This window comes from Silurus aristotelis (assembly GCF_946808225.1).
Source record: "Silurus aristotelis genome assembly, chromosome: 13".
Classification (NCBI taxonomy): domain Eukaryota; kingdom Metazoa; phylum Chordata; class Actinopteri; order Siluriformes; family Siluridae; genus Silurus; species Silurus aristotelis.
This window is the reverse complement of record NC_139586.1, coordinates 10,728,232-10,740,731: the sequence shown is the minus strand read 5'-3', so window position 1 is coordinate 10,740,731 and position 12,500 is coordinate 10,728,232. Positions and strand designations below refer to the sequence as shown.

Here is a 12,500-nt window from a genome sequence, read left to right as displayed (position 1 = left end):
CTTTTGTTCGTCTCAAACAACTAATGGGAGCAGAGAAAACAGTAAGGACGTCACATACTCCAAGACCAGATTCAGAAACCTGTATCAAAAAAATCTAATTATTGTGTTCTTACATGCTGCACAACGGCTACATATGTGGCTTGGAACACAAATCCGATCCTCCGCACTAATGAGACAGATTTTCATTTTGGATTTCGAGGACAATGTCGACCAAAAAAATTTAAATAATAATAATTTAAAAAATCTTTGTAAATGTGAGACCTAAACCACATTTATATGTGGCTCAGGATCAAATACACATCAGATGTAGAAAACACTGTAATGGAAATTCAATGCGGCTTTTCCCCCCCGAAACATGTATCCCTCCATCCAGTCTCGGCAACACAATGGAGGATAAGAAGCAGAAAAGCGAATAATTTAATATATGGGATTGTGATTGCAGTATAACTGAAAGAAAACTAAAAAACCTGAAGGTGTGTTTAAAAAGTGCAGGGTTTATGTAACAGGTGAGCTCTCGCTAAAGACAGATTATGAGTCACCTGCAGTTTTGAATGTGAACTGTCAAGACGGGTAGATCCCATCAGAGGAACACAATCTGAATTGTGCAGAATATGTATGTAATGTACAGATGTTTCTGATTTTGCAGAATTATTTGGGGTGGTCACTAGTAGAAGCACGAGTAGAGAAGGTTCGATACGGGTCATACGTATGTTTCAGAATAAAACAAAACAAAACAGGTATTTCAGAAGGTTTGAACGTGTTTACAGCCTTAAAATGTTGGACACCATCTCTAAACTGACAGAAAGCCCAACGGTCTTACCTTGGGTCGTACTCCAGTCTAATCCTCCCACAAACAGCTTCCTATGGGGCGAGTGAAAATGACAGAAAGTAAACTATGGCTCTGATGCAAGAACAAAAGTAAAGTGCAAAGAGGAAGAAATAAAAAAAAAAAAGGCAGAAGAAGGTTATTTCTATTCAGCTAGCAAGATATCACTTTGAGGGACTTGTGTTGACACTTGTGCCTGGGTTTTATCACAGAGCTGCAGCTTGACACTCGGCTACTCCTTTGGAGAAAACAGCTCGTCATTTCCAACTTGACTCACAGCCCATGAACAAAAGCTAGAACAAATAAAATTAAATAAACCTGACTTAACTACCCCTAACTTAAAAAACAAACTAACCCTGACTCAACTACACCTGAATATACTAACCCTGACTCAACTACACCTGGAAGAAAACTACACCTGGAATAAACTACACCTGGAATAAACTACACCTGGAATAAACTACACCTGGAATAAACTACACCTGAATGAACTAACCCTGACTCAACTACACCTGAATGAACTACACCTGGAATAAACTAACCCTGACTCAACTACACCTGGAATAAACTACACCTGAATAAACTGACCCTGACTCAACTACACCTGGAATAAACTACACCTGAATAAACTGACCCTGACTCAACTACACCTGAAATAAACTACACCTGAAATAAACTAACACTGACTCAACTACACCTGAATAAACTACACCCGACTCAGCGCCAGGATTAACATTAAACTCAAAACTATTTTAATTTCTGTCAGACAAATTAGTTTCCTAAAACTAAATTCATGCACGGATTATATGTACATTTCGAGTTAGCCGGTTCAGTGTTTCAGCTCCCTCCTCTAACACTTTTTTCCCAACCAATGTAACCTTCCCTGCTAATTAACCTGCTAACACCAGCTAATATCATTAGCCTGCAAATAAATAAGAGTTTGAAAGACAGAGAGTTTTGAATGACGTTCTCGGTACTATGGTCTTAAAATCGGCTCAAATACACATAAAGGTGTACTTTGAATTAGTTTGTGTCTAAACTCTCTTTTCTTTCGAGACGAGAGAATCACCTTAGCGGCAGGTAAAGCGGCTAACAGGAAAGCTAGCTGTGTAGATGACAGTTGATGGTAAGTGTACGCTAGCCTGAAAGGTATCAGAGCTCCACTCTCACTGCGCAGGTCGCAGCCTGCTATAGCGAACACATGAAGAGGGAGTGAGATTATAGTGTTATTGAAATAAAAAATAAAAACTCTCCTGGAAACACAAAAAGCGGTCTTACCCAATTTCATCTCCAGGTAGGTTGTTCATATCTGTAGTGAGAGTTGTGGACTGGAGTGCTGGACTGGACATTGGTCTGCTGCCTCGGTCTCCTCCAGCTGCCTCCTCTCTGCTCCTACCCCGGGAAGGTCACTCCGCTTTCGGTTCAAACCCAGCCTGCGCAACGCTGACGCGAAGCCACGGGGCCGCCCTGCAGGGGCAGCGCTGCTGGCGCAAAGGATGCCGGAACCTGTAGTCATCGCCAGCGTTAGCGACGCTAGCAATGTCAAGTCAAGTCAAGTCAAGTTTATTTGTATAGCGCTTTTCACAACAGACATTGTCTCAAAGCAGCTTTACAGAAAACAACAGTGAAGGTGAATGGTGTGCGTTTGTCCCTGATGAGCAGCCGTGGCGACAGTGGCAAGGAAAAACTCCCTTAGATGATATGAGGAAGAAACCTTGAGAGGAACCAGACTCAAAGGGGAACCCATCCTCATATGGGTGACATCAAAAGTTTGGTCATAAATCTTTCAACAATACAGAACAATTTGTGATCATCATAGATCCAGCATCAGCTTCTCCATGCCAGGGCCTTTAAACACTCGGCATCTACTTCTCCATGATCATCCATAGGTCCATAATCTTCACGAGGTGGGACGTGACTGGAGCTGGCCAAACCTCAGGATGCCTCGGGATGGGGAGAGAAAGAGAAGCAGTGGAGAGGAATTAGCGTAGCTGCTGTTCATGATATTAACAGCACAAGTTGATAATGTGCATGTGATCAGATGTTCTGGAGCACAAGGTTGTGATGTGATGTGTGTGATGTGTGTTATGTGTAGGCTTTGCTAAAAAGATATGTTTTTAATCTACACTTAAACTGGGAGAGTGTATCTGAACCCCGAACACTGTCAGGAAGACTATTCCAGAGTTTAGGAGCTAAATGTGAAAATGCTCTACCGCCTTTAGTGGACTTTGCTATTCTAGGAACTACTAGAAGCCCAGAGTTTTGAGATCTCAGGGAGCGTGACGGATTGTAGCGTGTTAAGAGACTGGATAGATACATGGGAGCCAAACCATTTAGTGCTTTATAAGTGAGTAGCAGTAGTTTGTAGTCTATTCGAAACTTAATAGGAAGCCAATGTAGGGACGATAAGATTGGGGTTATATGATCGTATTTTCTTGACCTAGTAAGAACTCTTGCTGCGGCATTCTGAACTAACTGAAGCTTGTTTATTAATGATGCAGGACATCCACCTAGTAATGCATTACAGTAGTCTATTCTAGAGGTCATAAACGCATGGACGAGCTTCTCTGCATCAGATATAGATAACATATTTCTTAGCTTAGAAATATTTCTAAGGTGAAAGAAGGCTGTTTTTGTAACTTGATTGATGTGATTTTTAAAAGATAAGTTGCTGTCTAAAATAACTCCCAGGTCTTTTACCGTTGAACTAGTAGTTACAGAACAACCGTCTAAATGCAGGCTGAGATGCTGGAGCTTCTGTGTACTATTTTTTGGGCCGATGAGCAAAATCTCCGTTTTATCAGAATTTAATAGCAGAAAGTTATGGGTCATCCAATCTCTTATTTCTTCAACACACTCAGTTATGCGAGCTAATTGAGCTGTATCGCCTGGTTTGGATGAAATATATAGCTGGGTATCATCAGCATAACAATGGAAGCTAATTCCATGCCTTCTAATAATATTTCCTAATGGAAGCATGTATATTGTAAAAAGCAGGGGTCCCAGAACTGACCCTTGTGGCACGCCATAATTTACTAGCATTATTCTGGATAGCTCTCCATTTAAATCTACGAAATGGTAACGATTGGACAGGTAGGATTTAAACCAGCTTAATGCCTGTCCCTGAATACCGATGTAATTCTGTAAGCGATCGAGGAGAAGATCATGATCTATAGTGTCGAACGCAGCACTAAGATCTAGTAAAACTAATAGGGAGATGTAGCCTTGGTCTGAAGCTAAAAACAGGTCGTTAGTGATTTTAACTAGAGCAGTTTCTGTGCTATGATGGGGCCTAAAACCTGACTGAAACTCTTCAAAGATATTGTTCTCCTGCAAGTGGTTACATAGCTGGGCAGCGACAATCTTTTCTAAAATCTTAGACATAAATGGGAGATTTGAAATTGGTCTGTAATTCGATAGCGTGTTTGGATCCAGATTAGGTTTTTTAATGAGGGGCTTAATAACTGCTAACTTGAGGGATTTAGGGACGTGACCTAACGATAGTGAGGAGTTAATAATATTTAAAAGAGGCTCACCAGCTGTATATAACACTTCCTTCAGTAGTTTAGTGGGAATTGGATCTAACTGACATGTGACAATGGCGCCCTGATTGCTGCACTCAGCCGTTCTGCTGAACTCAGCAGTAAATAGAAAGTGTCTGTGATTTAACAGAGTACATTATTATAAACATAGACAGTTCTCCAGTTAAAGGTTTGTTGCAATTCGCATAAAAAGAGGGTTCGAGGACGCAATTTGAACTGTACTGCATCTGCTGTATTCACACTTCTTCTTCTTCATTCGGGTGTATTCACACTTAGAGAAACAAAAACCCCCTGCAAATATTGTATTTGTAGATATCTTATCAGCTTTTAACTGTATTTCCCCTAGAACAGGGGCGCCCAATAGGTCGATCGCGATCTACCAGTCGATCGCAAAGAGGTAGTGTGGGTAGATCGCATGACATTCAAAAAATAGATATTTATTTATGCATTTTTATAGTAGGTAGATCATTTTGACTTTATTGATTTTATAAGTAGCACGTATGCTGGAAAAGAAATGTGTGCAACCCTGCCCCTGGGACAGTAGGATGATTACTTGGGAGACTGACTTTCTTAGTTCTAGAATCCAGCAGGTTAAGTTAGGAGGGTCTATTTCAGATAAAATGATCACTTTGATCGGAGTACCCCAGGGGTGTGTCCTAAGTCCATTATTATTTATATTATATACTAACTCTTGCTAGCTCTATTAAAAATAGATATATTGTAAGGTATGCAGATGATACTGCTCTAGTGAGCCTTTTACATAATGGCGAGGAAGAACATGGGCATGTAAACCGGTGTGAAAATTCAAATCTCCTCTTAAATATCGCCAAAACTGAAAAGATGGCCATTGATCTTAGCGAGAGCAAAACCTAACTTGCCCTGTGGAAAATAACAGGGAGCAATACAATTAGTAACAAGCTACAAATACCTAGGTATAATGCTGGACCACAAACGTAGGTGGGATGCATGGACTGATTACGTGAGTAAGAAGCTCCAACAGAGAATTACTTGTCTTTAATGTCCACAGTAAAATGCTTTATGCGTTATGACATTTTGTGTGATGTGTTGGTATGGAAATGCTTCTGAAGCTCAGAAGAGGTCACTAGGGAAGGTATTATTAATAGCAAATAAACTGTTAGGGATAAAGTTACAGAGTATAGAGAGTATATATAAAGAAAGAATATTTAATAAGGTTAACATCATTGTGGATGATAAGAGGCCTCCATTGTCTTACACCTTTGAATTGCTTCCATCATGCCGATGCTATTGTTTTCTTAGATGTTTAAAAAATAGAACAAAATGATCTCTAATTCCCCAAGAAATTTAATTTTTAAAGGCTTCTTTCTCTGATGGTAATTAATGTGTTTTATATGTATGTGTGTGTATGTATGCATGTATGTTCTCATAAATCCGTACTTTTCATTTTAGTGCTCAAGTACATGCAATATAATATTACGAGATGGTATCAAAAACGTTTCGAGACTAGTTTTGTGTCACGCCAACAGATGGCAGCACAAGGCTGCACGCACAGTCACAGGAAGCACCGACCTTTATGTCAGCATGCCAAAAGACATCGTCCTGTGTACATTGGGAGCAGTGCAACTGGTGCTATTCTGACCACGGCTGCGATTCAATTATGGACAGCAAGTTAACACAAAGAGCATACGTGAAATTCTGTGTAAAACCTGTCAAATCCGCTGCTGCAGAGACATTTAATATGATTTTTCGCAAGTTTATAGTGATGCTGCAAGTCGTTCGAGGTGTTTTGAGTGGCACACGCGATTCAAGAGCAGAAGAACAACACTGTATATATGTTTCTTTCTTTCTTTTCGGCTTCTCCCGTTAGGGGTCGCCACAGCGGATCCTCCGCACGTTTGATTTGGCACATGTTTTACGCTGGATGCCCTTCCTAACGCAACCCTCCCCAATTTATCCGGGCTTGGGACCGGCACTAAGAGTGGCTGGGGATAGTTCCCTGACCGGGAATCGAACCCGGGTCGCAGCGGTGGGAGCGCTGCATCTTAACCACTAGACCACCAGGGGACCTTGTATATATGTAATATAATATAATATAATATAACAGTAATATTATAGAGAAATGCAGTATAACAGAGTGCTGCATTCAAGACAGGTATCTCATGCAGTGTGAATGAATAGCATTACTAAAACAAAAAACACAATTAACAAATTTCAGTGAATTGCCTTTCAATATAGCCACAGCTGCACTGCCCGCATTTTAAAAGTGCATTACGGTTTTCCTAAAGTTTTAAAATGAAGGTAAATTGTATGTTGTTGTATAAATTCCACAGGAACAAAATCGCAATGCTTTGACTGACCTTTTCTCAAGATGTCCAGCTTTAATAATGGCCTCATAAGTATATTAGTATAATTTCTTCTACTCCGTCAGCCACTGTGCAATGAAAAAATAGCTATTAAATCTACACTAATATATTGTAGCTTAGGTGGTTTGTTACAGATGCAGTTTGCTAGCTCAGTGTAGTGCGCTCTCTGACCATTCAATCTAAGGACGTTAAAATGCCAATGTTATTGTATGCCCAGTGGATGGCCCCGGGGTCGCCAACTCAAAACCTGATCGGGTGAAGCGACAGTTTCATTGTCATGTATTCGATGCTACAGGCACCTGCGCTGTTGATTTTCAATACAATTCAATTCAATTCAATTCATTTTTATTTGGATAGCGCTTTTAACAATGAACATTGTCTCAAAGCAGCTTTACACAAATAATGTGGTGATAAAAATGAATATGTTCTTTTTAAGTGTAAGTTTGTCCCTGATGAGAAAGCCGGTAGTGACTGTGGCAAGGAAAAACTCCTCAAGGCCTCAAGGCAGATTTTTTTGACCTTGGCAGCACATTATGGCCAGAATTGAATAGAAACTCTAACATAAACATACACTACTGGAAGGAGCAAAACCGAGAGAACAGCTAATAAATTAAGAGATAGACAATTCGGATAGTAAATATTCATGGACAAAAAAATATTTAGTCAGTGATTCTGATGGTGTTTAGGGCGGCTGAGAATGCCTTGTTTGCCCTGATGGCCCGCCACTGAGTACATGTAAATGAGAGTACAGTAATCCCCCGCTTTACCGCGGTTCGAATCTCGCGCCCGCAGTTTATCGGGGAATTGCATTTGCCACATAACAAATTGTTCTCTGATTTTCCCAGTCTCTCCCGGATAGCACGATATAATAAAAAAATGTATAGGAAATTGGTGTTATGGAGTTTTATGTTAAAATAATGACATTAATTAATACAAATATAATGATTAATTATAAAATGAAGTAAAATGTTAATACAGTACAGTACTTTTGCATTTTTGGGGTGGCATCCGTTTTTTGCGGGCGGTTTTGGAACATAACCACCTTGATAAACGGGGGATTACTTCTGCACTGTGTGAACACTTTAAAATGTCCTTTTACTGGGGAAACATTGTCAGTGCTGTAACACTCAGTACATTTTCTAACACAGAAAAAGTCTTCAGGTTAGAGGACTTTGAACTTTTTTGGTTTCTCAGTAACGTCATTGTTTTTTTTTTATTATTATCTTTAACAGAAAAAGAGGCAGAGGACAGAACATTTCTTTTTTTTTGTCATTTATCATTGATATTAAAGTAACTGTAATTTGCAATGAAGAAATCAAGTAATAGAAAAATCTAAATGTTTATTTATATTGTATTATTTAAAGAAGCGTTTTGTAATTGTTAGTGAATTACAATGTCAATAATAACATTTATAAGCCACCCTCTTCCCCAACTGATCCTATCCAGTTCAGATGAAAAGATGCATGTGTTGTAAGTTTCAAGGTAAAGGGGTGGATCTTCTAGCTAGAGGCTAGATACAGGAAGTTACAATAAGTTTTATAAGGAATCTAAATGAAAGGATAATTACAAACATTTAAATATTTCAAACTGTACCTTTGATGTTATTTTTTGTTCTACAATAAAGCATTGGTTTTGATTATTTCCATACATTTTTGTTTATCTATGTACAATACTATACAATTAGCTGAGAATTTCACCTTTCACAAATTTCATTTAAACCTTTTTTTTTTTAACAAATTATTTTCTAAAATTTTTAAATGTTTTTTTTTTTTTATGGATTTCCTGGCCTGAAATAAAATACTATATGATATACACATGATATAATGCCAAATGAAAAGCAATTTAAGAGTTAAAATAGAAAAGAGATGTGAGATAACAGGCTGTGGAACAAATAAGGGGAAAGAGCAATACAAAAGATTAAAGGGTAAATTCACAGTGAACAAGCCCAATAAAACATTACAGAACCAGAGCTTCAGTGTAGTTAAATGATTTTAACTTTTGCTTAAATGAACTGTGTCCAGGTTTTTTATGAATGGTATAAAAAAGAATCTCAAACTGAGATTCTGCACTGCTTTTAAGATTACTACGTGATTAGCGGTAGTCAGTCATCTGACATTATGTACTTTGACTTCTAGATTACTAATATCAGTTTTGAACCATTGGAGTGTGATAATGTGGTTTATCTGAACTCTAAAAGAAACACTGATGAGACTGCACACTGAGAGAAACCTTCTGTTGAACAGAAATTCAGCTGGAGATAGTTCCTTTTAGTTCCAGCTTTTTTTTCTGTATAACACATTAGTTTTTAACCTGTGAGCATGTACACTGTGGGTGCAGTAGGGAGCATCAAAATAGTCGAGTTGCTGTTAAAACTATTTTGTGCATAGTAAAATATCTAAATATTGTTACTGCATCATGTCTCTCTTTTTTTTTTTTTTTTTTTATCATCAATGTGAACCAGAGATGTCAAAAGTACGTACATCCTCCACTCAAGTACCGGGGCTTGAACCCCTGACCTTCCGATCAGTAAACAAGCATCTTAACCACTGAGCTACCACTCCCCCATAGTGGTAAATCTAATGAATAATCTAAAGTAGAAATCTAATGAATCCAGGCTGAACATCCACCATATAGAACACAAGCAGGGAAAAAAAGATGATGATCAGGTGATCAGGAAAGTCTCTGTTCTCAGTAATGTTTACATCTCTGACTCCCTCTGTCTCATCCACGTTACCCCTATACTTCCTCTTGCCTTCTGCCCTGCTCGTTGTTATCTTTGTAAACTAGTCTACGCTTGTGGTGCCAGTAAAATATACATCAGTGGTAGGTCGAACAAGTTTAACAATGACAAAAAATAGGTTGATGGGCTGAAAACACCATGCAGTGAGAAGAAAAAATATTGATTGTGTCACCGAATAGATTTAAAGTAAAGTTACGAGTATGTCAGAAGAAGAAAGTACAGATATTTGTGTAAAAAAATAGTAAACGGAATATTTGTACTTCATTGCTTCTCATCTCTGATGTGACCATGTCCAACCAGACCATCACACCTGTATGTGGTTTTGGCCCAAATTGGTGCCACAGTGTTGAAAGCACTCATCTATATAGAAGATCTTTGCATCCTAGAATTAAATTATCCAAATTGGTCTAGGATTACAGTGCCCAAGGACAGGTGACATCCATGAAGACATGGTTTGCCAAGTTTCGAATAGAAGAATCTAAGTGTCCTGTTGAAAATAAGACCTCGCCTCAACCCTACTGAACAGCTTTGGGGTGTACCCAACATCAGTGCCTGACCCCAATAAGCACTAACCTGAATAAGTACTAATCCTTACAGACACAACCCAAAGTCTAGTGGAACGCCTTCCCAGAACAGTGGAGGCTATTAATAACAGGAAGGGGGACTTAATCTGGAATAGGATGTTCAGCAGTCATATATGAGTGTTATAGTCAGGTGTCCACAAACTTTTAGTCATAAGATGCATAGCAGGCAACAGTATCGCAATTACCCCTGCGCATTTCCCAGCAGGGCAAGTTCACAACATGGAGCGGAGCACAACATTCACAATAGCTGCTATATTGCATGACTAAAAAAAGACAATCACCTTGTTGGCTGTAAAAAAAAATTATTCTTGCACTAATGCATAAACAGCTATAGGGTGCTTCCATGATTCAATATGAAGTTGTTGTTCAATAGTCTGTTAAAAATGCTAATAAATGTATTTTTGTGTTATTTCATTTAAAGGACACACATCAGGAGCAATTTAAAATTCTTGTTTAAAAACAACATGTCAATCTGTTTCTGGTATATGGGCCACTATTTATTCCAGTAGATTGAGGTCTGGACATGCATGATTGAGAATAACTGTCTAGAAACGTTGCCAAAATGGCTGTAGAGTAGATAGAATTTTATTAGAAGGACTCTAGTGGTACTCCCTATGGTAGCTGAAGAGAAATTCTTGCAACAGATGTTGTAGTGGTAAAGACCTAAAGTAAAGTGGTAAAGACCTATTTATTTTCTTACATAAAGGCTACATTTGACTACAAGTCAACCACAACCAACACAGGCATTTGCTTTGTAGCACATGTTATGTAGCCTTTGTCATGCTGGATCAGGTTTTTGTCTCATAGCTGAAGTAAAAATTGTACATTATGGCATTATAATATATCTTGCAATTGTGTGCCTCTAACTTTGTGCTAACATTTTGTGGAAGAATCGCATATGGCTGTAAATGCCAGGTGTCCCAATACTACTGTTCATATAGTGTATCTATGTGTGTATTTCCTGTGTTTCATCAAGTCACTGGTTTATATTTTTGATGGTAAAGAATAACTTTGTTCTAAATAACTCAATGTTGGTTGCTGTGTGAAACTATCAAGTCTTTCACATTGCATTGAACACTGGATTGTTCATTCATTCATTCATTCATTCTCTCCCGCTTATCCGTAATTCGGGTCGCGGGGGCAGCAGTCTAAGCAGGCCCCTGCCTTCGACTGCTGCCCAATCCTCATAGCACCGTCCCTCACGGTCCCTCCTGCAGGTGGTGAGCCCACGGGAAGGCGGCCCCACGTCACTCCGACATCACGGACCTTGATATTTCCCTCATAAGGGACCCCCGGAGCATAGAGGGTTAAGGGCCTTGCTCAAGGGCCCAAGAGTGGCAGCCTGGCGATACCGGGGCTCGAACCCCAGACCTTCCGATCGGCAACCCAGCGCCTTAACCGCTGGAGCCACCACTCCCCCCCACACTGGATTGTTGATATATCAAAATAATGTACTTTTCTGGGTTCCTCTTTGACACAAGGCAGACGGAGTAAAGAACAAAGCGTCAAAACTATTGATCTGCTGCAAAACTGCCTTGCTAAAAGCATCACATATATTAGGTCTCAATGAAAAATGGCTCTAATCCTGACTGGATTATTTATAACAACAATGAACTACTTTATGTATCCTCAGTCTTGATTTGAGTCTTGTTTATAAAGTTAACATAAGGGGACTCAATACCTCAATACCATTGGCTTCCAATTATATTTTCATTTTATGATCGCAGTCACCAAGGTTTCTGACCCACTTTTTTCTGCTACAGCATATCCTGCCCTCCAGACCTGCCTGATTCAGCTTTTGACTTCTTCTGCTTTGAGCTTCTGCACTTGTGACTTACTGCAGAGGTGAATTGTCCAGCATGGACATCCTAAAAAAATTTTCATGTACTGTTAAGTTTCTACCTTGGAGAGGGTCTCAGAGAGATGTTCCTTGAAATAATAATCCCTAGCCTGCTCATTAGAAAGCTAAATATGAGTTTACAACTACATTTCTGTAAAATTACTAGCCGACTATTCGCAAATTCGTAGCGTGTGTGTGTGTGTGTGTGTGTGTGTGTGTGTGTGTGTGTGTATAGTTCACCTGACATGTCTCATGAATTTTATTTAATAATTAAAATGTAATGGTTCTTGAGGCACAGTTATAAAATACAATAAATAGAAAAAATAAATAAATAGTGTGATATACGGTTATAAAGGAATATAACACAATCTACTCAATTAAAATGAAGCCAAAACAGCATCAAATAAAAATAATAAAAGCAGACTTCACAAATATATTTTAAGATAATACAACCTTTATCCTAAAACCCTCATGCAGGGTAACTGTAATCTGAAAAAAAACAAAACAAAAAGGGTTTATTTGTAAAAACCAGAAATATAAAATAAACTTACATTAATGAAATGTGTTAATTATATGACACATTGTCTATGGTTTGGCCTTAAACCTGTTTAGGATTGTGTACCTAA

The 12,500-nt window shown here is 38.8% G+C and overlaps 1 protein-coding gene and 1 long non-coding RNA gene across 7 annotated transcripts in view; both read right to left on the bottom strand.

Moving 5' to 3' along the window:
- dazap1 (DAZ associated protein 1) overlaps positions 1-2,333 on the bottom strand; it is a 14,034-nt gene extending 11,701 nt beyond the window's left edge. The window contains exons 1-3 of one of the 4 annotated variants that reach the window (XM_083558586.1): positions 2,105-2,325; positions 1,896-2,014; positions 821-861 (exon numbers count right to left, since the gene is read on the bottom strand). Coding sequence is in view for 2 of the 4 variants with exons in the window: in XM_083558584.1 (XP_083414710.1) it covers positions 821-861; positions 2,105-2,175 (112 nt within the window). In the remaining 2 variants the exon portion in view is untranslated. Of the gene's footprint in view, positions 1-820; positions 862-1,895; positions 2,015-2,104 lie in introns of all 4 variants that reach the window. The other 3 variants (XM_083558587.1, XM_083558584.1, XM_083558585.1) reach the window with 3 other exon arrangements.
- LOC310735676 lies at positions 873-1,885 on the bottom strand. 3 transcript variants are annotated; one of them, XR_014536349.1, is made up of 4 exons: positions 1,524-1,546; positions 1,309-1,492; positions 1,158-1,197; positions 873-1,119 (listed from the first exon to the last, which is right to left on the bottom strand). It is a non-coding gene; the product is annotated as an uncharacterized lncRNA (long non-coding RNA). The 3 variants fall into 3 exon arrangements; XR_014536347.1 differs by having other exon boundaries at positions 1,309-1,885; XR_014536348.1 differs by having other exon boundaries at positions 1,158-1,227; positions 1,354-1,885.
- Positions 2,334-12,500: the final 10,167 nt, after the last annotated feature.